Source organism: Cheilinus undulatus, linkage group 18 (assembly GCF_018320785.1).
Source record: "Cheilinus undulatus linkage group 18, ASM1832078v1, whole genome shotgun sequence".
NCBI lineage: Eukaryota > Metazoa > Chordata > Actinopteri > Labriformes > Labridae > Cheilinus > Cheilinus undulatus.
Genome location: NC_054882.1, coordinates 41,277,449 through 41,305,358, shown reverse-complemented (window position 1 = coordinate 41,305,358; position 27,910 = coordinate 41,277,449). Strand labels below are relative to the sequence as shown.

At 38.9% G+C, this 27,910-nt stretch overlaps 1 protein-coding gene across 1 annotated transcript; it reads right to left on the bottom strand.

Moving 5' to 3' along the window:
* Positions 1–6,919: 6,919 nt before the first annotated feature.
* Positions 6,920–27,245, bottom strand: setd3 (SET domain containing 3, actin histidine methyltransferase). Its single transcript, XM_041813339.1, has 13 exons — positions 27,183–27,245; positions 21,422–21,549; positions 19,093–19,185; positions 18,738–18,886; positions 18,454–18,526; positions 17,693–17,949; positions 14,274–14,332; positions 13,003–13,117; positions 12,065–12,139; positions 11,719–11,885; positions 11,070–11,155; positions 10,817–10,977; positions 6,920–8,892 (listed from the first exon to the last, which is right to left on the bottom strand). The coding sequence occupies exons 2-13, from the start codon at positions 21,528–21,530 to the stop codon at positions 8,389–8,391; spliced, it is 1,848 nt and encodes a 615-aa protein (XP_041669273.1). The 5' UTR covers positions 21,531–21,549; positions 27,183–27,245; the 3' UTR covers positions 6,920–8,388.
* Positions 27,246–27,910: the final 665 nt, after the last annotated feature.

Below are 27,910 nucleotides of genomic sequence, written 5' to 3'. Positions count from 1 at the left end.
GGTTTAGGAGTGTGTTTATGGGAATTTTTGACCATGCTTCCAGAAGTGCATTCGTGAGGGACACACTGATGTTGGACGAGAAGGCCTGGCTCTCAGTCTCTGCTCTAATTCATCTCGAAGGCTTCCTACTGTAGCAGGAGGAGGGTAGAGCCCACTGCATTAGGAGGATCCCTGGGGCTGTAGCAACAGGAAACCAATCAGGAGAACCTCAGCAGCCAAGGCTTTGAGGGTAGCTCAGAGGTTTTCCCCCCAGTAGTGGGATGAAAATTCCCTTTAAGACTGACATCCTAAGTTTAATGTGCTCTGTATCACACTGTAAACATTGAGGGTTCAGTTAACTATGTGTATTTTTGTTATCAGATGGTCTGTGTTGCCGTGGGAACCAGAGAGAGGACACACAACCCTCAAACTGTAATGATATATTTATACAGCCTGGTCTCTGGTGGCTCTGCAGAGTTTAGCTCAGTCTGTTAGCATGCAGGCTAACACTGTTATATGTGGACCGAGTGTTAAACCACACTGAGGTTACTGCAGTTTGAGAGACTCACCTGATCCTCTGAGGTGAATTTAAACATCATAAATCTATCAGACACAATCATTCATATTCTATTCAACTACAACAATGCCTCTGCGGGGACAGTGAACTGGAGAGATAGGCCTGGTTCTTACTTCACAGAGATTGTTGTCACAGTAGGGTATGGGACAGGCTAATTGCTTGAGTGCTTGTCTATTTTTCACTTGAACCAGGATCAGGTTTTCTTTAGTTGGCACATGAATGTGGGTTAAAAATACAGATAGGCTTGCTGAAAAGACAACAAGGAACAGGGAGCATCAAAAGGTGCAACATGCTGCTTCTGTTTACCTGGAAGTCAGAACTGGTAATGACATCACACCAGGGCTGGACTGGCAATCTGGCAGTTTTCCGGGTGGGCCGATGAACTTTGGGGCAGGTATGAGCTTTTTTTTTATGTACTGAGCACCAGCTAGTAGAGCAGAAGCAGCAGCCTATTGGTTGTTTTCTTTATAATGACAGTACACCCCTCCCCTCCCCACTCTGCTCTAGCTTACAAAGTTAAACTAAAGTGTTTGATGAAAACGAGACTTAAGCTCAATAACAATCGATTGAAGATGTGTATAAATGTTGAATTAGTACAAAAAAAAACCTGCTGGTCAAGATGTGCAGAACTTGTAAAGACTCTGCGGTCCGTGCAGGAGAAAGTCTGCTGTATGTGGAGGAGGAGAGGCAGGTGTGCGACAGGAACATCATGAGCATCAAGGGAGAGCAAAGCACAGGGTGAGTGGGTGACTTTGACAGCTAGAATGTTCAATACAGGGGTGTCAAACTCAAGGCCTGGGGGCCAAACCCGGCCCTTGTATACCCGGCCCACCAGATCATGTGATATTTTTATTATAACTGGCCCATCAGTTTGAGGTCTGCAGATTTCCTCCAGTATAAAAATGTAAACTTAACCTGGATGATTTATTATATCCTTGTTGAGTCATAAAAATTAGAAAATGTGCAGTAAAAATAATTTGACAAGAAGTCAGGAATGTGGGAAAGAAATTCCTGTTTTCTCTAAATTTTCAATTTTGCATCTCACAGTTATGACTAAAAGTTTTGGTTTGACTTCTTATTTCATGTTTTATTCTTTACATCTCATAAATTTAAACCTTTAATCTCATATTTGTACCTTTTAGATTCATAATTTAAAATTTAAATCATATTTTTACCTTTTATAGTTATGATTTTGATGATTATCTTATGTTTGGACCTTTTTCAACTCCTAACTTTGACTTTTATCTATTTTTTTTTACCTTAAATACTCATGATTTTTAATATTGTTCTATATTTTTACATTTCAAACTCATGATTCCGATGTTTACCTCATATTTTGGCTATTCAAAAATCACAATTTTGAATTTTATCTCAGTTTTTGACTTTTAAAATTCATGGTTTCAGCATTCTATCTCATATTTTGCCTTTTAAAAACATTATTTTGACTGTTTTTACCTCCTAAACTTAAGTTTGACTCTTTAACTCAGAGTTTGAGTTTTAAACTTATCATGTTTACCTTTTAATCACAAAATCATTTATCATTAGTGCCAAGTTTTTACCCCCATAATTAATTTCTAATTAAAATAAGGTTAACATTTTACGGTTAAATATTGACCCTGTTAGGCCCTCAGGTTAGACCTGAATCCAGAATCTGGCCCCTGCCGTGATTGAGTTTGACACCCCTGGTTTAATAGAAAGTGCATCATTTATTTGCAAAAAATCGTGTCGCTCCTGATGTGCATGGACAGGCGCCTCTGACACCAACCTCTAAACTAAACTACATCATAGTTCGATTATTTTTGTAACTCTATGTAATCAGGGGGACAAAGGAATGTGTGTAACATCATGTTGTGAGACCTGCTGTGAGGGGCCGGTCCAAGCCAAAAATGCCAGGGCCGAGTTTTCTCCCCAGTCCTGCCCTGTTTCACACCTGATATGAATGGATTCCATTCATTAGAAGTTCGTAAGTGGGGCTAATGGGGTCTGCTGTGACTTATGAGTCAGGGTTCGTTTTTGACAACGTCAACTCAGAATTTGAGAGTGATGAGGAAAAATGGAACACGCCAGCCGGTCACTGGCACCTGGACAAAGGCCTTGGCCACTTTGTGCCATTAGAAGTTTTAAAAGGCTACAGAGTTGAGCAGCATACTGCAGAGACGTACGAAAGGTCAAACTAGCAAAAGTTGTCAGCAATATACAGTGCTTAACAAATTTATTAGACCACCACCCAAAGTAAGGTTTATGCCACAGCTGCCCTAAATTAACAGCACTGGTAAAAATTGGTAAAACCAAAATCATTTTTTATGTTTCTGCAATGGTTAATACACCAATATGTAGAAGCTCTTTGACCCAGATGATTTTTTTTAATGCTAAAATATAATTATTATTGTTAGCCATGAATTTTCAAATTTACTGATTTACAAAAAAACTGAAAAAATAGTAAAGCATATTATTATTTTTTGATTAATATGTCAAATTATAGTTATTTACTTGCATTCCTGAAGAGAAAAATGAGTTTTAGTGGTTGAATGTTATGCTTCATTCATTTCTGACTTCTCAGAGAAGCCCAGTGAGCCAGCTCAAATTTGGATGAATTCAGTTTGAAATCTCTCATTCCTGTTCGAAATGGTAAAATGTGGAGAGCTCACTGAAAATGAAAGAGTCTGCATTAAAACACTTCATGATGCTGGATGGTCCCCGAGACAAACATGACAGGTGGTCTAATACAATTTTTTTAGCACTGTAGGTGAATTTCTTTGGGACATTAACTACACCAGAAGAGGAAAAAGCGTGGCACGAGAAAAGCATCATGCCTGGTGCAAGTGCCAAGTCTGTCATAATAAAAGTCTCCAATGCTAATCATCATTGAAGAATTTTATTTTGAAGAGAAACATTAGGATGAGAAAGACATATTTCACATAATGCAGTAAAACAGATAATATGAATACCTGAAGTGTTAAATGCAGGACGAGAAAATGCATCAGAACCTTTTTAGCACTAAACTGCCTGTCATGCCATAAATGTGAATGTTCCTCTGGTGGCCTAAAAAAGTTGGAACATAGCAAATTTGACTTGATGGTTCATAACACGGTGGCCTGTCATAAAGCAAACTAAAATTACATTTGTTTTTTTACAGGGACTTTAACAATGAAACAGCAGACTTTTGTTGGTCAGACTGGGTCATATGGAGTTTGAAACTTTCATATTTTTCACTGGGAAGTCCCAAACCCAGCCTGGTAAAAACAGGACTGTTTTCCAAACATTAACTATATTATGGATAAATCTCGCCCTTTCAGTGTTTCAAGCTTACAGTACCCAGAGTTTTTTTTTTTTTTTTACAGTGAAGTTCAATGTAAACATGTTTCAGATGTTACATATTTCCCTCCATGCTGCGTTCAAGGTCCCTGTGAATATACAGTGACATGTTAATCTAAAGTCACTCTAAAACCTTCATCATCCTCATCATGAGGAGGGTTTACACATGGCTCCACCCTCAGAGATCATCACTGACACAAACTTCACACTCAGAAAACCATTTATCAAATGTCACCTTCAGTCTGCGCAAGCTTTACTTCAATAACACCCCCCCCACACACACACACACAGGTGACCTGATTCAGGAAGAATCCAAAATAAAACTTCTTTGTTCAAACCAAGCCTTTATTTTGAAAAACCCTAAGTGTGCTCCTACTGCGTTTATATGTAGTACTAGTGTGGAAACAGAAAGCTTCACTGATAGAAGAAGTTTAGAGAACAACTTTATTAAACAGATGCATTTTCAGCTTGTAGCCTTCATCGGGGTCTTCAAGAAACAGATTGCAAACATTTTCTTCCAATGTGGACGCACATATTTGCTACAGCTAAGTAAATGTTGCTCTCTATCAGTTTCCTGTCTATTTTGGCCAATAACAGTGCTCAGAGCAAAAACAAAGGTGAGGCTTTGATTCTCTAGATTCTGTGTGAGATGTGCAGGTCAGGCGCATGACGCGTAGCACACACGCAAGCGGTCTGAAAGCCCTGACCGTTAATATGCAAACAGAATGAAAATCAAGCGGGCAAGACATGTCTCACGCTGCCAGTCTGAAATGTCCATATTCCCATCTGAACCACCAGACTTTCTGTATTACAGGACTCTGACTCAAGTGTCCGAGCTCTACATTTAGAAACAGGAGCTCTAACTTAATGGTCTGAGCTCGATCTATCACCGAGCTCTAACTCTTTTGAGCTCTAAATTGATTTATTACAGAAGTCCTTAAGCTTAAACTTAAGCATCAAGGATCAAAATTTACATAAAGCAGAGCTCCAACTGTAAATATCACAGCGCTCTAACTGGAGTCTGAATTTATTACAGAGCTCTAAGTTAAGAGTGTCTGGGCTCTAGATTTTTTCTTTTAAACTTGAGTGTCAGAGCTCTAAATTTCCATTTTACAGAGCTCCAATTAAAGTGTATTAAATCTTAATTTTTCTACAACAGTGCTTTAACTTGAGAGTCTTGGATCTAAATTCATGTATTAGAGCTGTAACTGCAGTGTCTGAGCTCTATATTTATCAATCACAGAGCTCTAACTTGAGTATTTGAGCTCTGTATTTATTAATTACAGAGCTCTTACTTGAGTGTTTGAGCTCTGTATTTATTAATTAGAGTTCTTACTTGAGTGTTTGAGCTCTGTATTTATTAATTACAGAGCTCTTACTTGAGTGTTTGAGCTCTGTATTTATTAATTACAGAGCTCTTACTTGAGTGTTTGAGCTCTGTATTTATTAATTAGAGTTCTTACTTGAGTGTTTGAGCTCTGTATTTATTAATTACAGAGCTCTTACTTGAGTGTTTGAGCTCTGTATTTATTAATTAGAGCTCTTACTTGAGTGTTTGAGCTCTGTATTTATTAATTAGAGTTCTTACTTGAGTGTTTGAGCTCTATATTTATTAATTACAGCAAAGCTCTGACCGTTAATATGCAAACAGAATTTATTAATTACAGAGCGGGCAAGACATGTCTCACGCTGCCAGTCTGAAATGTCCATATTCCCATCTGAACCACCAGACTTTCTGTATTACAGGACTCTGACTCTGTAAGTGTCCGAGCTCTACTGAGCTCTGTATTTAAGTACAGAGCTCTAAGTGCAGTGTCTGAGCTCTATATTTATTAATTACAGAGCTCTAACTGCAATGTCTGAGCTCTTTTTATTAATTACAGAACCCTTACTTGAGTGTTTGAGCTCTATATTTATTAATTACAGAATTCTTATTTGAGTGTTTGAGCTCTATATTTATTAATTACAGAACTCTTACTTGAGTGTTTGAGCTCTATTTATTAATTACAGAACTCTTACATGAGTGTTTGAGCTCTATTTATTAATTACAGAACTCTTACATGAGTGTTTGAGCTCTTTTTATTAATTACAGAACTCTTACATGAGTGTTTGAGCTCTATATTTATTAATTACAGAGCTCTAACTGCAATGTCTGAGCTCTATATTTATTAATTACAGAGGTCTTACTTGACTGAGCTCTGTATTTATTAAGTACAGAGCTCTTACTTGACTGAGCTCTGTATTTAAGTACAGAGCTCTAAGTGCAGTGTCTGAGCTCTATATTTATTAATTACAGAGCTCTAACTGCAATGTCTGAGCTCTTTTTATTAATTACAGAACCCTTACTTGAGTGTTTGAGCTCTGTATTTATTAATTAGAGTTCTTACTTGAGTGTTTGAGCTCTATATTTATTAATTACAGAGCTCTTACTTGAGTGTTTGAGCTCTATATTTATTAATTACAGAGCTCTTACTTGACTGAGCTCTGTATTTAAGTACAGAGCTCTAACTGCAGTGTCTGAGCTCTATATTTATTAATTACAGAGCTCTTACTTGAGTGTTTGAGCTCTATATTTATTAATTACAGAGCTCTAACTGCAATGTCTGAGCTCTATATTTATTAATTACAGAGGTCTTACTTGACTGAGCTCTGTATTTATTAAGTACAGAGCTCTTACTTGACTGAGCTCTGTATTTAAGTACAGAGCTCTAAGTGCAGTGTCTGAGCTCTATATTTATTAATTACAGAGCTCTAACTGCAATGTCTGAGCTCTTTTTATTAATTACAGAACCCTTACTTGAGTGTTTGAGCTCTATATTTATTAATTACAGAATTCTTATTTGAGTGTTTGAGCTCTATATTTATTAATTACAGAACTCTTACTTGAGTGTTTGAGCTCTTTTTATTAATTACAGAACTCTTACTTGAGTGTTTGAGCTCTATTTATTTATTACAGAGCTCTTACTTGAGTGTTTGAGCTCTATTTATTAATTACAGAACTCTTACATGAGTGTTTGAGCTCTATTTATTAATTACAGAACTCTTACATGAGTGTTTGAGCTCTATTTATTGATTACAGAACTCTTACTTGAGTGTTTGAGCTCTATTTATTAATTACAGAATTCTTACTTGAGTGTTTGAGCTCTATTTATTAATTACAGAACTCTTACTTGAGTGAGCTCTATTTATTAATTACAGAACTCTTACTTCAGTGTTTGAGCTCTATTTATTAATTACAGAACTCTTACTTGAGTGTTTGAGCTCTATATTCATTAATTGCAGAGCTCTTACTTCAGTGTTTGAGCTCTTAATTTATAGCAGAGCTCTAACTTAAGTTTAAATGTACATGTCAAAGAGCTTGGAGTTTCTGAGCCTTCAATATTTTTACAGAGCTCTAACTTGGGACTGTTACTGTCAAACCGCCTCAAACAGAGCTTCTCCTATGGCAGCCAAGACTGAAATAATAGCTGTTCTCTCAGGGAGAAATAGGGCGGAAGTACCAGAGTGTGGCGCATCCACAGGCGACTGGCCATCGCTGGTGTGGGTTTGCTTTTAGAAAATACAGGGTATGATCGTTTTGATGCACATCGGATGGCGCTGGTGTGTTTTGGGCTTAAGAGCTCTAAATAGAGTGCTAAAACTCAGTCAAAATAAACAGCGTTATCAGGAGTGTCACAAGTCTACCATTATAAATTTAGAGCTTAAACTTCAGCATTTGAGCTCCATATCTTAGGTATACAGCGTTCACTGGAGTATACTCAGCATCCTTTATTTGTTGAACCAGAACAGAGTTGAGTTTGTCTGATGCTTCCTTCCCATAAGGCTCATAAAGACATGCCGTCGTGTGCAGGAAAGGCTTTGTGTTTAAATGGTAACTGTATGGAAAAACCATAATATTGTCTTAATAATAATATAAGACAACATCAAAGTAGCATGGACACTAACAGATGGCTTGTACTCCTTCTCATACATATATTAAATGTTAAAATTATTTATTTGTGTATAAACTCTACAAGGAAGTACCAGAAACAAGGCGACAAAGGTGACAATCTAAATCAACGCTCCCCATCACTCTGTATAAGTTCCAGACTGAGGCTAAAAACTAATATCTGTGGGCTCCGCCATTTCTACAACAGTCATCCAGAGCGCCATGAACTCGAAGCTCTCAGAAAATGCAGACTAACAATGTCATCACACAGGGGAGTAGCTTTCATAGTCTGTTGTCATGAAAATGGTAAACACAAGCCCCTTAAAGGCGTCATTCAGCTGATGATTGTCTCAAACACGCAGAGAACACGTATGATGGCAAACAAACACAGACACACAACTACACACAGTGTGAGTCTGTCAATCAAATCAATCTCTTTTTATGAAATGTTAGATGTTAATCGATGTCTCAAACCAACATTTTTATTGATACGATCTCTCTCTCAAAGTCACTTAAGTTCAGATTTTTTCTTCTTAAATTTCAGTCTTTGGAGACGTATATAAATAAATATTGTTGCCAATGGTAACAATTATTCCCCCTTGTCTTCAGTCCGACTAGCCTCCCTTTGACCTTTCTCCATTGAGTCCAGATCGACGTCTGCTTTGATGTCCTCTTGTGTGCCCGTGCCGTTTGCCTCCTTTTTCATCTCATACACGTCCTTCTGTTCAGTTGCCTCTTTTCTTTCATTCACCTCCTTCTGCTCGTCCCCCTCCTTCATTGTCCCGTACACCGCCTTTTGCCCATTCAGCAGGAGGCTGTGCTCCTCCTCGGGGACCTCCTGTCCCTCCTCCACCTCCTCGAGCTGACGCAGGATGATGGGGAGCTTTGATTGGGAGTTCTCCAGCAGAGCCATGTCGCTCTCGTCGTAGCGAGGCAGAGGAACATTCTCCTCTAGCTTCTTCTGAAAATGAAGACGTTTAGCTCGCCCGCTGGCCGATGCTTTCTCAAGGATCTGCTTCTCTGCAAGACGCAGCTGGATCGCCATGCGAGAGTGAAGGGAGAGATCGGGCTTCTCCAGGAGGGAGCGATCCTCCTGCAGACACACAGGGAAAGGCCAAGGTAAACATTAAAGAGTAGCTAAACCCTCAAACGACTTCCTTCAGCTGAAAAGTTATGTGTTTTGGATTTCAGAAGTTTTGCTGAACAATTCCAGTCCAACTATACAGTTAAGAATAATTTATTTCAATTCTATGTTTTTTTGTGAGAAATGTGCATAGTGACTGCCCTCTAGAGGCTGAAACACTGCTACTGCAGCAGATTTTTTCTACTGGCTGATCTGGTACCAAGTAACCTCCCTTTAGCATAAAGTTGACCAGTTTATAGAGATGAAGCCAGATCCGATCCAATCCAATACAGGCACTCCAGGCATGACGCACCCCTGAGGTACTCTTGTTGGTCGTTAATAGCATTTCTTTATCTTTGTATAGAAGAACACGTCAGCACATTTGGTTCCAAAGGATGAAGATAAGCAGCAGCTGAGTTTTGCTGGTCATCACGGTTTCAACGAGTGCTGATGGTTTCACAAACTTTCATTCTGAGTCAGCAGTGACGCCTTTAACCAGTCTGTGGTTGGTTGTCCTCTGCATACTTCATCTGAGTTAGGCCGGCCTTACACCTAACCATTTTTCCTCTGATTTCAAAGTCGCGGACAAAATTCCAAAGTGGGAGTAAAATCATGGAGACTTGCTAAAGTAGCAGGCTGACATGACGGAACAGTAAACCGCCACTGGGAGTTTCAAAGTAAAAGCCAGATCAGTTTGTTTCCGTGATGAGACTACTTGCGTTTTCATGGAGTACTTTTATTCTGAAGTGTTTCCCAGATAGCTCCTTGGTTGTTGAAGTGACATGCAAAGTTGCCTCACTATTTAACTTTCCTTTCTTTTCTACTTGATGTAAATGATTTAAAAACATCATATTATTAGAGATATTAACTCACATGTGATCTCCATCTCCTTCTGCCTCTTGTTCTCTGCTCAAAAACTGTTGTAGGGAATTTCCAGAAGATGCATGATGGGAAATAATCTCAAAAGGAATCGTATTCTAGTCCTGTAGTTAGTGACCCACAGTCTTTGCAAAATCTTAGTCGGAGACTAAAAACTCAACAGCTTGCCTACAAACTGTCTTTAGATGTGAGAGGGTCTCAGATGTCAGTCTTTTAGAGTCTTTTAAGAGTTTTAGCAAAGTCCTCTGGTGTATGGCCAGCCTAAGTCATTGTTTCTTTATTGTTTGTTTATCAGCGCCCACCTGCAGTACCTCAGTGTGGACTGAGGTACTGCAGGTGGGCTTATTTACAATAAAAAAAAAAAAATTTAAAAATCCTAAACATCATTTAAAAGATTTAAATCCCGTTTTACTTAATTACATGTCTAGATAATTTCAAAGTCTCAGAATGATCAAACAGCCAATTTTCATGTCGCCAACATATTTATTTTATAGGGCCAGTGACATGGTTTAACTGGTGTTGGATTAACTGGTGACACTCCATTAAACACTCTACTTCACCACTGGTTCCCAACCAGGGGGGGGCGCTCCATCGAAATCTCATTTCAAGAAGATCTTGGAGAGATTCCCAATGAACTGTTTTAATCAGTTTACACTCTAATTCCAAGATTTCTGCCACATTCATTTATCTTGGGGCTTGAAAAATTGCATATGTGAAGTATGGACACCCAACATTGTGACTTTAGATTTATGTTTTAAAAATCGGAAAAGTATAACACCCCCTCTTTAAAGAAATGAAGACTAGAAAATGTGCCTGAATGTCTCTGATGCCTCTCTAACATCTCTGAAATAAAAAAGCTTTAAAGTCTGTAGTTTGAGTATAATGTTAGGGCTGAATGACAGTTTGGAGTTCCAGGAGATTTTAGGTGCCAGACTGGGACGAGGTGTATAAAGGGTCTGGGAAAGGCTCCTGGACATGCTGCAAACCCAAAGGTTATAGACCTGGTGTGCAGTACCTCTGATGTGGTCTTGTAGGTCTTGAGCAGCAGGGCAGCTCGGGTCTCCAGGAAGGTCCACAGTTTGATCTCATTGTCCCAGCTGACGGGGAACTCACTGTTTCCTAGTGTGAAGATCTTACTGACAGTGCCGTCGCCCAGCAGGTACTCCTTCAGCTCCTCTGAAACACAAAAACAAGCCACACAGCTAAGTCTGTTAGCTCCTCAGAAACAAGGGAAAACAACAAGGCTCTTCATGGTATTTGCATCTCACCCTCGGTCATACAGAAGACTCGGAGGAAGGCAAGCAGTTGAGCAGAGATCGGAGGTTCATTACAGTGGAGAGCAAAGATACAGGACCTGCACACAGAGTCAAGATTAATCTATTCATCTAAACACCACAGAGTGAGGATTAAAACATCTATCACCACAGGATGTGGTCGTTTGTTCCTGTGGGAAATATAACTGAAGGTGAGTAGATTAAACCCCTAAAAAACCTTTAGAATATGGAACAATGAATAAAACCAGAGAAAGGAGAATCTGGGCTACGACTGCTGTCATAATGTCGATGTAATGCATATATGTAGTAGGATGTAATGCTGTAAGAATACCATTACCTATTATAGTGGTATTATGTTGTCTGTATAGGAAAAGGCCTCTATAAATAACAAAGTCCCCCCCGTCTCCTTTAATTAGATAGAATAATTTTAAGTTTACAACACACACCACTAATAATATCAATAACAGCAATAATTTCTATTAATAGTATTTTATACATGTGCAGGGAATTTTATAAACAAACAAAAAAAAAATTTAAAAACAACATAATATTTATCAATAATGTCCTTATACACGCTTCGGTAACTTAAATACAGACTTAGCAAGTGTTATAACTTTTAATCCAACAGTATGCGCATACGTACGCAGGTATCCCCGCTCTAGCGAGCACCTCAGCCTTCATGGCGTACAGACGCTCACTCTTGCTCACACCCAGTTTGATCTTGACTCTGTCATGAGTGTTTTCCTGGAAGAAGAAGCCGTTGTGGATCACAAACTCTGCATTCGATCGTGTGCCGTAGAAGATGTAGATCTGCAGAAAGACAACATAGAACACGATCATGTTCAGTATTAAAAATCGTGAACAGCTGTCAGCTCTGTCATCATTTCTTGCTGCAGATGCTCTCCTTTATAACCCTGGTACAGCATGTGTAAAACACTGATAAGATTAAAAATTACTAGATTAACAATAAGGAAAAGGTGTGATGTTACCTGCTCGTTCTCCTTGTAATCCTGCAGAGCAACACACTCACAGCGGTCATCCTCCAGGTTATATCCTGTAGTGATCTGTTGAAAACAAAGACATTCAAAAATGTTCATCTCATTTAGTGGAATTATTTAAATTGGTTTTATGTTAAAATGATCATCAGGTTGTTTGTGCATATTTACGAGTAAATTCACATAGGCAGCCAGGATCTGAGCACATATGACCTTGATTTTCAATTGTAAGGTACTACTGTATGTGCAGTGCTATGTATATACCAGTCTGTTGCTATGTATATATACTGGTCTGGTTGTGTACATTCCAGTCTGCTAGTTTGTGTACATACCAGTCTGCTGGTTTGTGTATGTACCAGTCTAATGGTTTGTGTACATACCAGTCTGCTGGTTTGTATATATTCCAGTCTAATGGTTTGTGTACATACCAGTCTGCTGGTTTGTGTACATACCAGTCTGCTGGTTTGTATATATTCCAGTCTAATGGTTTGTGTACATACCAGTCTGCTGGTTTGTGTACATTCAAGCCTGTTGATTTGTGTACATACCAGTCTGCTGGTTTGTGTACATACCAGTCTGTTGATTTGTGTATATACCAGGCTGTTGGTTTGTGTACATTCCAGATTGCTGGTTTGTGTACATACCAGTCTGCTGGTTTGTGTACATACCAGTCTGTTGATTTGTGTACATACCAGTCTGTTGATGTGTGTACATACCAGTCAGTTGATTTGTGTACATACCAGTCTGTTGATTTGTGTACATACCAGTCAGTTGATTTGTGTATATACCAGGCTGTTGGTTTGTGTACATTCCAGATTGCTGGTTTGTGTACATACCAGTCTGCTGGTTTGTGTACATACCAGTCTGTTGATTTGTTTATATACCAGGCTGTTGGTTTGTGAATATACCAGTCTTTTGGGGTGTGTACATACCAGTCCATTGGTATGGTTGCACATGTCCCAAAGCGGGATGAGGGCCAGTGTGACTCGGCTGCCATCTTCCGTGGGAATCTGATTCTGGCGGGTCATCACAGAGGACACTGCCCACCTATCAGTACCATCCAATCAAAGCCCAGGAAAAACAGTGTTAATGAGGATAAATTAAATTAAACTTAACAGTGTTGAGTCTGCAGGAGAGATGCAACAATGTTAAAACTTTATTTCATCACTGTAATGACCTAAAACACAGCAGGGATCAGTATTATCATGGTGTTGTTATAATTAGCTGAAAATATTTAAAAAGTACTGATACATTATTTGAAATCTTTCAATTAAGTTTGAAATAAAAAAACTAACAAATCAAATCAGCAGCAAGGAGCACTAAACACAACAAATAAAAGTAAAGATGAAACCCCCCCTCACTTCATCACCGTCCTAGCTGCTAATGCTAATATTAATTATGGCAATATCCTACATAATGGGAGAAAAGTTTATGGTCACAACTGCCATAAATCAGACCTTCATTTGGTGTTTTGCTGTTTCTCTTGTCTCTCTCTTCTTCTTGCTGTTATCCACCCCTACCCTTCCTTCTTGCCTTTTCCAACCTCATTGCAGCATTAAACAAAGCACCAATACATCTTATCTTAGTACCCCTTAACTCAACCTCAGCACCCCAAATTTAACCTCAGCACCCAAAAAAATGTAATCTAAGTATCCATAAAATTAACCTTAGCCTCCTAAACTTAACCTTAGTAAATTTAATTGAAGAGCCCATAAACTTAACTACAGCACACCTTAATTTAACCCTAGTACCCCTTAACTTCACCTCAGCACCCCTAAAATTAACCTTGGCACAACTTAGTTTAATCTAAGCACCCCTAAAAAGTAACCATAGCATTGCCAAACCAGATTTCTAAAATCTGACAGTTAGTATAATATGGTATGATAAGTCATTATTTTAATTTTATTTCCTAGGTGTGACTTTTTTTTATTACGTGTAGTAACCCTACTGTGTTAATCTTTTAAGATATATACCATTACTGAAAAAGCCTCCAAACGAAAAGGCCTCTATAGAAATAACAGGAGACTCTACGATAACCCCAAGGTTAACAATGAAAAGACAGGACCCTACAGGAGGGAGTGACTGATTGATGGATGGTGTGCTGTTCAGGGAACATGACGTTTGTTTGGTGGGTGGACTGTACACTTTTAAAGATGTGTGCATGTCATGTTCTAAAATCGACCATTAAAAAACTCGGACTGACCTGTAGTCGTCGAAGGTGAAGCTGTCCTTCAGAGGCAGTTTGCTCGCAGCAGGATGAGTCTGAGGAAGAGGAGGAACAAACAAACAGCATGTGAGATACTGATCTATCTGTACAGGTGAGCACTGAGGATCACAGTGACCACACTTCCGCACAAACATTAACTGAAGTTTGGCTCTGAGAGAGAGAGAGACTATTCAGGCTAGTGATTGGAGCAGCTGAGATTTCAGGCTGCTGACACACCGGACCATCTTCAGATCTGATCTGTTGTATAAAGATGTGGAAGTTTCAGCTCATTATAATCCTCTGAACGACCACTAGACAATTCAGCCAGGCTTTAAGGCCACACAGCTGCTGCTGGTAGATTCCACAGACTCAAGAGATCATACAGAAACTCATGCAGTCTCTTCCATTGGCTGTTGTGGGTATTCTGTCCTGATTTGGAATCATGAATATTAAACACGCCTGACTTCTATGATTCATGAGCTTGACCTGAGCAGGAAAATAAACCCATCGAAACAACACCCTTGAGAATTTCTTGGAAAATACTTAATAAAGGTGTGTGCCGGACTAAATCACTACACCAGCTTGTTTTGGTTTAACTCCAACCAATACTACTTTGAGTATACATAATTTGGTGATAAATTATTTGAATGTGTGGCGTCTCTTTTTAAATCTCTACTTCTCTTTTTGATCCTGTGTGACTCTGGCCAGTCTGAAGGCTCACGCTCTTTTACAGTGGATAAAGGGGCATGTCTCTATGCTTTTTAGGATGCACAAGCTTCCAACTGAAAGGGACATCCATCTGGTCAAGATGGACTTAACGGCTTAAACTATTTCTGAAGAACAACGTGAAGAAAAAGATAGCATTGATCAAATGTGAGATAATCTGTTGCTCTCCTCTTCTGATAAGCTGGATTGATCCTCAGAGTAAAAATTTTTACTGCCGATAAAGGAGTTTAAGAACCACAGGCGGTTGGATGGCATCATGATCTGACATGTAGGATGGTAGGATGGAAAATTTACACCGCACACACTCTGAAGGGGTAGATGGGGATGTAGGTAGATTCAGGTCACTTTAAAGTAAAATGAATGTGACAGAATAACTCTCCAGCCCGGTCAGCTGGGGGGTGGGGGTGAGTAAAGAGATGGAGCACGCATATAGACTCACACAGCTCAGAGAGTGTGTTAACTTAAAGAGTTTTACACACACCTGTTAGGAATGAACAGTATTATCAGCATGACAAAAGTATTTTCAGAAGTGAAAAATTCCTCCAATATTTACAACCAATATATCATCTTTAAATATCAACCTATATCAACCTTAAACATTGTATTATATCAGCTGTATGGGCTGTGGTTATCAGCCCATACAGCTGTAAATATCTGCCTATATCAGCTGTAAATATCAATCTATATCAGCTGTAAATTTCAGCACGTAGGGCTGTAAATATCACCCATATTTATCAGCCGCAAATATAAGCCTGTATCAACCGTTAATGCCAACCCATACAGCTATAAAAATCGGCACGTATCAGCTGTAAATAATTGCCCTCATGGCTGTGAATACTGGCCTATATGATGAAAGATGAAAATATCTGCCTTTACCAGCAGTAAATTTCAGCACATAGGACTGTGAATATCAGCCTGTGTTAGCTTAAAATATACACCTATATACCTGTAAATATCAGCCTGTAATAGCTGTCAATACCAGCCCATACAAGCTGGAAAAATCTGCCTGTATCAGCTGTAACTATCAGCCCATAAGGCTATTAATATCAGCATGTTTTGGCAGTAAATTTCAGCACATAGGGCTGTAAATATCAGCCTGTGTTAGCTGAAAATATCAGCCTATATGCCTGTACATGTCAGCCTGTATGAGCTGTCAAGATAGACCTGTATTAGCTGTAAATATAGGCCCATACAGCTATACATTCTGGCCTATATAACCTGTAGATGTTGAACTGTATATGCTTTAAATATCGCCTATACGACTGCAAATATCTTTGCAGCCTTTATTAGCTGCAAAAATTTAGCAAGTAAATATCAGCCTGTATCAGCTGTAAATTTTAGCCTTTATGGTTGTGACTGTGGACCTTCAGCATATCATCCTTACATGTCCACATGTCTAAATTCATCAGCTGCTGCCATGTGATTAGCTGAAGAGACATTTCCAACAATGAGCAGCTGAACAGGTGTACAGAATGAAATAGCCTGTGAGTGCATGTTCATACAGTCTTTCATTGTTTGTAAAAACACTATTTGTGCAGCTCCAGGGTATGTTTGTCTGTGTTCAAATTTAAAATGACAAAAATGAAATTGGACCTGGGCATAAAAATAAAAAATAAATATACATGAGCCTAACTTTGAACAGGTGTGCATGTTTCAGCTGAATCAAATTAATAAGCAGTGATTATTTTCTATATTGGTACTTTTTTTGTGTCAGTCATGAAGGCACATCAGGATTAATACATTCTTCCTCATAACCCAATAACACATCATTTACATTACAAAGCTGCCACCTAGTGGACAACACCATGAACAAACTCTAGGACAGAGGTGTCAAACTCAAGGCCCGGGGGCCAAATCCGGCCCACAGGATTATCTCATAATGCTGTTATAACCGGCCCATCAGTATGAGGTCTGCAGATTTCCACAAGTGTAAAAATGTAAACTTATCCTTGATTATTGAAGATATGCTTAACTCATACAATCTGAAAAAGTAAGGAGTAAAAAGAATAAGATTTAGATTCTGACTTTTTAATTTCATACTTGGAGCATTTCAACTCATAATTTTGACTTCTTATATAATATTTTGAACTTTTAGATTTTAAGTCATATTTTGACCTTTATAATTATTTTGTATTTAATCTCAAATTTTCAACTCTTAACGTTTGACTTCATAGTTTCACCTTTAAGACACCATTTAAAAATTAGAATCATATTTTGACTTTTAATTTCCTGTTTTGACCTTTTTGGACTACTGAATGTACTTTTCTCAGATTTTGAGCCTTTAAACTTACCTTTTTATTTTAAATTTCAAAATAATTTAACATCAGTGCTCATTTTTTTTCATATTTTATTACTGGTGAAATGAGGTTGAGCGTTTATGGTTAAAAAGTTGACCCGTTTAGGCCCTCAGGTTAGACCTGAAGCCCCTGCTGTGATTGAGTTTGACACCCCTGCACTAGGAGGATGAACAAAAGCATTCACCGTTATCACCACCTCTTTTATTTGTATCTCAAAGATTCAACACTATAAACGTCATGCAGAATCCTCACTAGCAGGCACAGTGGTTTTAAAACCATTTTAAAACCCATGGAAATCGAATCAAAAAATCTTCCACCTGTTCTCATGAAAATAGAAACTGAGTGATGGGATGCCCTGTCCAGGTGTATAACAAGCATGAATAGGGATATTACCTGCAGCAGTTTGTAGAAGTAAGCATACTGTCTCGCCGTGTTCTTGTATTGGCTCAGCACATCATGCACAGCCTGTGTTCCAACTAGCAGTTGAACCTCCTCCTGCAGGTAGTAGAGCGGTGTGTCGTACTCCTGAGGAAGACTGCGGATGTATGGCAGCCATGATGAGGACGCGTCGGCTCGCTCGCAAAGCAGGTGCAATGCCAGCGTCACGTTCCCCATGGCCTGTAGGATCCGGTCCTGACTGTACAGAGGACCTGAAGGGGGAGAAGATGAGAGAGAGGGCAATGGCAGTGGGACATAAGTCTGCTTATTCTCTGGAAGCTCACAGACACAGGCCAAATGTTGCAATACCACCAGAAAACATGGGGGCAGTGTTGAGCAGTGTAGCCATTAACTCAAGCAAAAGAAGCACAACACAAATAAGAAGAATTGTTGGTAAAATGTGAGAACTTTAAAAGTCAAGGTCAAGTGCACAAAAATACATTCAGGATATCCAGTTCTACAAGTCTGGCTCTCATAGCACAGGAAATCCCACGCAGCACAGCACTCAACTAATCAAAAAAGTACAGGATTAATACTAATACTAATCAAAAAAGTACAGGTACTCAAAAAGTTATTCAGTAATGTTACTTGAGTTAATGTTGGTTTGAGCAGTGTTTGAGCCACACAACAGGCCTAATGTTGACTGTCATATAGGCTCCTGATGTTCCACTTCGTGGCCATCTTCTTGTGTGTCAAAATGTATCTGCTATTCTTACCGAGAAAGGAGCTCTGGGCAGACTCCACCGTCATCAACATCTTTCTGGGGACCCACAGGAACAGCTCCTCGGCCTAAAAACGCAGGAAAATCAGTATATATGTTACCTTGATTCAAAGTTTTGTTTACACTGACCAGCTCCTCTTTAAGGTTTCAACAAGTCAATTTAAACACGATTAAACTTCTAGGAACTGCAGAGAGATCAGAACCCTGAAGGAGGATCAATAATTGATAATCAACCTGTTTGAGTCATTAATATTTTAAGTTGTTTCTCTGTGCTCTCACCTTGATATCTCTGGTGGCTTTCAGTCCGAATCCCTCTGATCCAAAGTCCGACACACAGAATCCTTCACAGGATGCCCCGTTCTCCTCAGCCCACACCATCAGCTCCGAGAAATACTGCTGCCTGCTGCTATTAAACACCACTGATAGACCTAATGTGAATAGTATTGTTGATAATTAGCTCTGAGAAATACTGCTGCAGTCAAACACCACTGACAGGCTGAATGTTAAATGTGTTACAGGCTGTAAAGAATCAGTTAAATTATAAATGACAGTAATGACAAAAAATTTAAAAGATCAATAATATTGCAACTTCTGTTTCGTCATGCTTGTGAAATGTGTTCCATCACCTTCTTACCTTTCTGTTTCTTACGAATCTTCTCCACCAGGCTTCTGATCTGAACGTACTCTTCCCACTCTTCCCCAGCAGATGGCGCTGCACTGCTGCATTCTGGCAAACATCATTATCAAATATAAATGTGTTTATACACTTACTAACCACTTCATATGGTACACTAGTTCCACTGAATATCTCATTAGCCAATCACATGGCAGCAACAATTAATTTAACTGGGATGAAAGGTAATAATCATATTAATTCACTATCAGCACATATGGGCTTAGAAATACACATATCAGCTGTAAATATGAGCCTAAATCAGCCAATGTATCAGCTTATATCAGTTGTTAGTATCAGTATTGGCTGTGAATGTTGCTCTAAACTACCTATAAATATCGGCCTACATCAGCTGTAAATATCAGCCTATATCAGCTGTAAATATCAGTCTATATCAGCTGTAAATATCAGCCTGTATCATATAGAAATATCAGCCTATATCATTTTTAAATATCAGCCTGTATCAGCTGTAGATAACAGCCTATATCATCTGTAAATATCAGTCTATATCAGCTATAAATATCAGCCTGTATCAGCTGTAAATATCAGTCTATAACACATGTAAATATTAGCCTATGTAAGTTAAAAATATCATCCTACATCAGTTATATTATTTGCCTATATCAGCTGTAAATATTAAACTGGCTTGGGTTAAATATTAGTGGTAGGGGTGCACGATAACTATCAGGCCGATAGTTATCTGGCTGATAACAGGAAATTATTCCGTCATACTTATCGGTCCGATATCATGACGATGAGTCCCGATAACATATATATTTTTGTCAGCACGGCAGTGCTGGCGTTTGTTTTCTTTCTCGGGAGACAACACATTCTGAAACAGCAGGTGGCGCCGCAGTATATGACCCGCTGTTAAAGCACCAGAGAAGAAGAGGAAGTAGCAGCCCCTGTGCTAAAATGCTAAACACACGGTGGCGTTATTCAGTATTTACAGGGAGGATAACACAACCGTGTGTGTAGAATTTGCCCTGCAAAGGTCGCAAAGAGTACAAAGACGTCCTCGATGGATCTTATAAGTCAATTATAGTCATCATCCCAACGACGTTAAAACGAAGCGGCAGCAGCCACTAGCCTCAGCCGCAGGCATCAGGACCGAGTCAGTGGAGCTCTGATCATAAGCAGGCATTGAAAACTGCAGAAAGCTTGCCAGAGCCAAAAGGCGCAACCTTATAATAACAAAATCAGCCTGACAGTCTCCTGATCCATCACTACTTTCATAGACGTATACCTGCCTGCTCTGTTTGACGTGGTTTCATTCAGTTAGACCACGGTGTACTTTACATTCTTAACCTATCTCTAATATGACTTGTGTCAGTGCATATTTTTAATCTTTATGTAAAACATCAGCTCGCTTTAATTCTAGCTTAAACAAAAAAAAAAAAAAAAAAAAAAAAAAAAAAACCCAGACCCCCAAATATCTCCATTTGTTAAGCATAACAGCCTGTTATCATTTGGTTTTATGGGGTTAAACCTATGTCAGTAGTTAGTGTATGTTGTACTTGGTACACAAATGTTTAACTAAAAAAAGTTATATATAATAACAGTTATAAAGTCAGAATAGTCCTTTGTTTTTTAAAAAACACGAGTGATATTAGTTAAAATTAGTTATAAATAGCTTTGCTCACTACATAGTAACCCCTTCTTACCCCCAGATGTGCATAAACACATCAAATAAACTTATTTTGTTAAATCAACAATTGAAAAAAAAATTATCGGTTATTGGCCATCAGGAGTAGGAAATTATCGGTTAACGGTATCGGTTCAAAAAAATAGTTATCGTGCATCACTAATTAGTGGATATTAGCAGTATACATCTGCCTATATGCTGTGTCCGCCAGTACTGGCTATAATTTTGTTTACCCCCCATGAACTTTAAAGTGTGTTTTTAGGACTGATGTTGTAGGTCTCACCTACATTTATGCATCAGTTTCCTTAAATGAATTTGCAACTTTCACTATAAATCCCATATCATACATCCCTAGCATTTAAGAATATAGGCATGGTGAAGATGATGTAGAGATGGTCAAAGGGAGCATCAGACAGTTGAAGAAAGGGAATTTCTTGAACGTATCATAGCTGTCAGCGGCAGAGGGTCACGTCTGAGTATCTTATTTCTAGCCTACGATGATGCTCGCTTTGACCTTCAGCAGGCCGTCTTCATCATGTGTACATGCCTAAATGCACTGATTACTGCCATGTCATTACTGATCTGCTAAACAAGTGTACCTAATGAAGCGTCAGTTGTTTTTATATAAATATGTGATATACATACTCTGCAGCAGCTCTGAGATCAGGTTCATCATCTCTTTGGGAGAAACAGTTGCACTGGCTCCTCCTGAACCTCCAGACCGCTGTGTCTTTACTCGACTCTTTTTACCCATGATGCTCTTTGTCGATGGGCTGAAAATCAAACCAGTGCACCAGAGATTACAATGGGACATACAGTCACACAACCCAAGCCTTCATATTTGGATTTAAACAATTTTACTGTGAGAAAACATCAAAGTATGCATCAAAGCACAGTTGGTTTGACTTGTGTGCTTGGTACACTTCCTTGGCCGTGGCAAGGTTGGAAGAGGCTGCCTTCAGCACCATAGGCTATCTTTGTCTTATTTCAAAATTTGTTTGATGATCTGAAACATTTAAGTGTGATAAATGTGCAAAAAAAAGGAATCAGAAAGGGGGCAAATACTGTTTCATAGCATTGGATATCTCTGGCCTCAGAGGGTTGTATGTGTGCAAAACAACTAAGCATAAGCAAAAAGTAGAGCTGCTTGATTATGACAAAAATCTTTATCATGATCATTTTGTCTGATTTGAGGCTGTGCTTCTTCTAAGATGGACCTGGAGCAACAGCTAAGGAGGGAGGAGCTGAATGCTAGTGTTAGGCCTGAGGCTTCACAGCAGTGTTCATAGCGAACCTTTAAATGGAGCAGAGTTAACGTCCAGTTTACACCTCTAATTCAATCTACTTCAGGCCTTAACACACAGATCAGATGAATCCCTGCTTCCTCTGCAGCTTCTCCACACTCAGAGGAGGGTCTGCATCCCCTCACACATGCTGTGTTTGTGTCTCTCAGCTGTTCGCTGACGCCCAGCAGCAGCTGTGCTCCAAAATCAGGCATTAGCTTGTTTACACACTCCTGGAAACGTCAAACATACTACCCCTGAAATTTAACCCAGTTGTTCACACATGAACTTCACGCTAAAGTTTTCCTTGTCCAGGGTCAGGGTCTTCAGGAGGCTGGACGTTGAAAGAACTGTGCATGGGTGGTGGACGAAATAGCGGTGGACTATAAAATGCACATCTATCTGCATTTCTCCAGTGTGTTCTTTGTGATGTTTAGTGCAGTGAATAAAACCTGAATGTTTTTACAGACATCTTCACAGGATGAGCAACGTCCAACAATACCTGGAAGGTTTTATATCTCTTTACGTCACCTTTCACAATAAAGTCAACCTACTTTAACATAGATTTGTTAAATTTCTTATCTGACTGCGTTCGTGTAGTAAAATCATCTTGTATATCTCTTTCTAGCTTTAATTTCTCTTGTTTCAGAGATGTTCACATTTTCACAGTCTGTACTGGTTCTGTCATCTTTGAGCTGTTATTTGAGGTATTCTGAACAACTAATAACCCAAGTTACTTACACTTGACAAATAATTTTATCTTATTCTTATTAACTAGGATGAAAGAGCTAATGCCCATGCGTTAGCTGTAATATCTTTCACGTCACTCAAACAGGAAAAGACTCTTTAAAAGGGCAGTTATTAAACTTTTGCCACATCAATCTGTGATATCTCCAAGCAGTGACATAAATGGAGTTTATCAAAGACTTCTGGGTCATATCCCTTGGTCAGAAATTCTCCTAAGCAAAAAGGACTATCAGAAGGGACCCTTAGTTTGAGACAGTGTTTTCAATATGATGGCAGCTAGTGCTGGGCGAAATGATTTTCAATTATAATTTAAACTTTCTGCAATCTAAAAAACAAAACAATGATAAATAAATGATTACTGCTCCACATGCCACATGTGATGTGCTTGTTTTGCAATGTGGGGTAAATGGGGGACATGCATCTTCAAGGGCTGCATCATATTATCGTACTGGTATAGGTATCGGCAGATATCAAAATTTCTGCCGATTTTACAACCAATATTTTGTCTGTGTATTTCAACATATATCGACTGTAAATTTTGTCCATATATACTAATAAATTTGTGTAATTTTAGGTTGAACTAACTGACATATTTCTTTATTTATCCTCATTCTCTAAACTTTAAAGTGTTTTTAAGGACTAACATTTGTTTTCTTGGTAATCCTCAAAGCTTAAAGTGTGTCCAAAAGGACTGAAATTTCTTGTCAGACGAGCATATCTAAATATCGGTATCGATATCGGCTAAAATAATCTGTAAATATCGGCATATCAGATATTGGCAAAAATCCAATATCGTGTATCCCTAGCATCATCCCTTTAGAGCACAGTGCTTGCAGTGTTAGGTTTGCAAATCAGCCAGCAAAAAGAAGAATGATTAAAATGTTTTATTGGCATGTATTGCATTAATTCTAGTTAAGCTGAATACTCATCTCCTCTGTGTATCTAACTATGTATTTCAAAGCTGTGGCTGCCTCTCATAACAAAATAATGATTTACTTAAGTCTAATTATTTGAGATTCACCCACGGTGCATTCAGGAATTATTCAGACCCCCTTCACTTTTCTAAATTTTCTTATGTAGCAGCCTGAAGTTACAATTGAAAAAAAAAAATCTTTTTTTACTCTTATTAATTAGGTACACTCGGTACCCCATAATGACAAAGTGAAAACAGAATTTTAGAAATTGCTGCAGAATTATGGAAAATAAAAACCTGAAGTATCCAGTTGACACAAGTATTCAGGCCCTTTGCAAAAACTCTTTAAATTTAGCACAGGCACCTCCCATTTCTCTTAATCATTGCTGAGATGTTTCTAAACCTTGATTGGAGTCCACCTGTGGTAAATTAAATTGATTGGACAATTTTGGAAAGGCACATGTGCCTCAAAACTTAAAAAAAAAAAAAAAATAGCATATCAGAGCAGAGAAAAAAGCCATGAGGTCAAAGGAACTGCCTGCAGAGCTCAGGGACAGGATTGCTGCAAAGAACCTGATGGTCACTCTGACAGAGCTCCAGAGATCCTGTGTGGAGATGGGACCAAGTTCCTATGGACAACCATCACTTCAGCCCGCCACCAATCTGGGCTAATGGCAGAGTGGCTAAACAGAAGTCTTATCTCAGTGTGAAACACATAAAAAGCTCACTTGGAGTTTGCAAGCTCCAAGTGAAAGCATGGAGATGCTGTGGCATGACCTTAAACTGGCTGTTCATGCCAAGATCCTCCAATACGCTGAATGTAAACAATTTTTCAAAAAAGAGTGAGCCAAAATTCCTTCATAGAGATATGTAAGACTCATTACCAGGTATTATAAACAGTTTCTCTCAGATGTTGCCGCCAAGGGTGGCACAACCAGTTATTAGGTTTCTTTTTCACATAGGGCCAGGTAGGTTTGGATGGCTTTTTCACTGAATAAATTAAATCATCATTTAAAAACTGCATTTTGCATTTACTTGGTTTAACTTCGTTTAATATTACATTTGATATGAGGAAAAAACCTCTACCGTCTTCTTCTCCATATTTTGGTTATGTTTTCGCTGTGTATGTTTGTTTAGATTCTTCATGTCACTCAAGTATATTTTGAGGAATGTACTTTATCTCATTGCATTTTAAAAAGCATCAAGTATGGAGTCAAAAAAACATAAAGTAAAAGATGAAACAAGGAGGCTTGAGCTGTTCTTCAAAGGCATGAAAATGCCAAGTGGTTTCCCTTAGACTTCACATGATTATCAGTAGCCAACAGACAATAACTCAATGTTGCATCCAAAAACAGTTGTTGAATTTCACTTAACTAGAAGTGTGTCTTTACTAGGGCTGGGCAATTAATCGCAAATTAGATTAAATCACAATATGGCCTGCTGCAATATTCTAATCGCAGACAGTGCAATGGTTCTTTAACCTGAAATGTGTCAGAATACCAGATACAGTTTTTTGCATATGTTTTATGCTCCAAATCAATGTCACTCAACCCTGCTCAACCAAAGAGCCTAATTGTTGAAAAATACCTTTGCAAGAGCCACAATCTAAGTGGTGAAAAGTGGCAAAAACAGCACGAAGTAGCAATAAAAATAAGGTAAAAGTGACAAAAATGGTTAAAAAGCAATAAGAATGTCTGAAAAGGGGCGAAAATGGGGCGAAATGTGGGAAATGGTCAAAGAGTAGTAAAAAATGGTCCAAAAGTGGCAAGAATTTAGTGAAAAGTGACTAAAAAAAGCAAAAAGCAGTCATGAGTAGCAAAAATGGGCAAAAAGATAGGAAACAAGTGGTAGGTAATAGCAAAAGGTAGCTTAAATGGGCATAGAGTGACAAAAAAATGGTGAAAAAGGGCAAAAATTGGGGAAAAATGGCAAAAAGAAGTTGCAAAAACCTGGGGGAAAAAATGAAACAAGTGATATTTGATGGCAAAAAGTAGCTTATTTATACGAAAAGTGGGGAAAAAAATGGGAAAAAGGGCAACAATGGGGGGGGGGGGGGCAAAAAGAAGTAGCAAAAATTCGGGAAAAAATGTAACAAGTTGTATTTAATGGCAAAGGTAGCTTAAGTGGACAAAAAATGGTGAAAAGGGGCAAAAATTGGATTAGAGTGGAATAAGTGGGGCGAAAGTGGCCAAAGAAGTTGCAAAATGGCCCCAAAAACGGAAAAAGGTGGTATTTAATGGCAAAAGACGGCTGAACTAGGTGAGAAGTGGCAAAAATGTTGAAAATGGCAAAGAAGGTTTTTTTTAAGGTTTTCTGGGGCAATAATATTTCAGATTAAGAAATAAAAGATTCAAAATTGCTTTTCTTTTTTTAAAGTTATTTCTTCCTGGTTTCAATTATCTAATATGGTGCTTTTTGAATAAAGAATGATTTGTTGCCTGTGTTTGTTAAACAACAATATAAGATGGGGTACCTAAAAATAATTGCACATTAAATCGCAATCTTAATATCGGGAAAAATAATCGCACTTAGGTTATTTGTGCTAATTGTTCAGCTCTAGTCTTACCTAAACAGCCTGGTTGGAGATCCATATGCTCCTGTCAGACAGTGCATTGAGGGAAAATCATATTCTACTGTGCGATCCCCTTAGTTGTCAAAAGAAATGACTCAGTACTTGAAGCCTTTAATGAATCATTCTTTACTTTAGCTGGAGTTGATTTATAGGCCAGTCGATATACTTCTACTTCTCGCAGTTTTAACAGAAGTAACTGTACTTTCACTTAACTACAATGGTCTTGTTCTTTTTTGTCCCAAACAGCAGGAAAGGTTCAGACAGTTCAAGGCATACGTTTCTGGAAGCTCCTAGAGCCCCCCCCCCCCCCCAAACAGACTTTGTAACTGCAGGTAAACTATTTAAACACCTGGACAAGGCCCTCACCTGCACACCTGTCCACAGGTAACGGCAGCCAGCCTGTTAGCACTGTCATTAATGTCATTATTTACGTAAAGGAGAGATGGGCTAAATTTAGCTAGGATTATTCATACCGAGCTAATACACGAACTAGCCCCCTGGTTAACCCGGGTCACTCCACATAACCCGGGTTATCAGCATGCCAACAGTTAGCATTAGCTTAACAGAGAGGAAACACGCCCATACCGTTCACAACAGGGCTGTGACTGGAGAGCAGCTAACATGCTAACAGCTAGCCGCTAACTCGTTCAACTCTAATGGAGGCTACCATGCTAACTGCTAGCATGCTAATAGCTAGCTGCTAAGCTGTCAGGTTATAACGGATCAGAGTTTACAGGGAGCTAATCTACTCAATTAGCTGAGCAGCTAACCCTGACTACTATCAGACCACAGCGCTTACAGCACATGCTCAAGCTACATCAGAGTACAGAGAGGAGATACAGTTGACTGATAAAGAGTGTGACATCTAAATGTTTTTTTATCGGTTTTTACCTGATTCAGTGACAGCGGCACTTCTCGGCTCCTGCTCTGAAACCTAACGTGACTCAGCGCGGCCTCTGATTGGACGAAACGGGAGCTACACCCACAAACACAAGGCTGGGTTCTGATGTTCTGATTGGCTGCTGGACAGCACGCTCTCCCTCCCAGCGCAGCATGTGATTGGAAAGTTACTTTTAGAAAGCTTAAAGCTACCATATAAGGGCGAATTTGAGCGTCAGTGATTCGCTGCAGTGGATATTAGTGATGGTGTGTGTGGCGGAGCTCTGGGTTTGATTGACATTCTCTGTTTGTGGATTACTAAAAGGGCTTCGATAGTGTAGCTCTCTAACTATCTTTAGAGTTTTCAAGTTTGGCAGTCATTTCAGATGCCTTGTGAGCCTATCAAGATTTCAGTCTTTGTGCCTTTTACTAGATTATCCATGATGTCAGGAGGAAGTGAAAGGCAGATATCTGTTTCATCATCATTTCCCCTACTGCACAGTGAAGATGTCGGGAATCTTCGTGTCATCAGTGGCTGATTTTGCAATTTTGGGGCCCTAGGCAAACAGAGGTAGGGCCCCAGTGTTCCTAGTTTTAGTTGCTGTGTTTCTGTGAGCTGTTAATGCTGGTCATTTTAAGAATCCTGAGTTTCTCCTCTTTCTAACAGTGTATAACATGACCAAGTTGACTTATTATTTTGTTGTTTAATGAGTATTTTATCCCTTTTAATTTCCAAATGA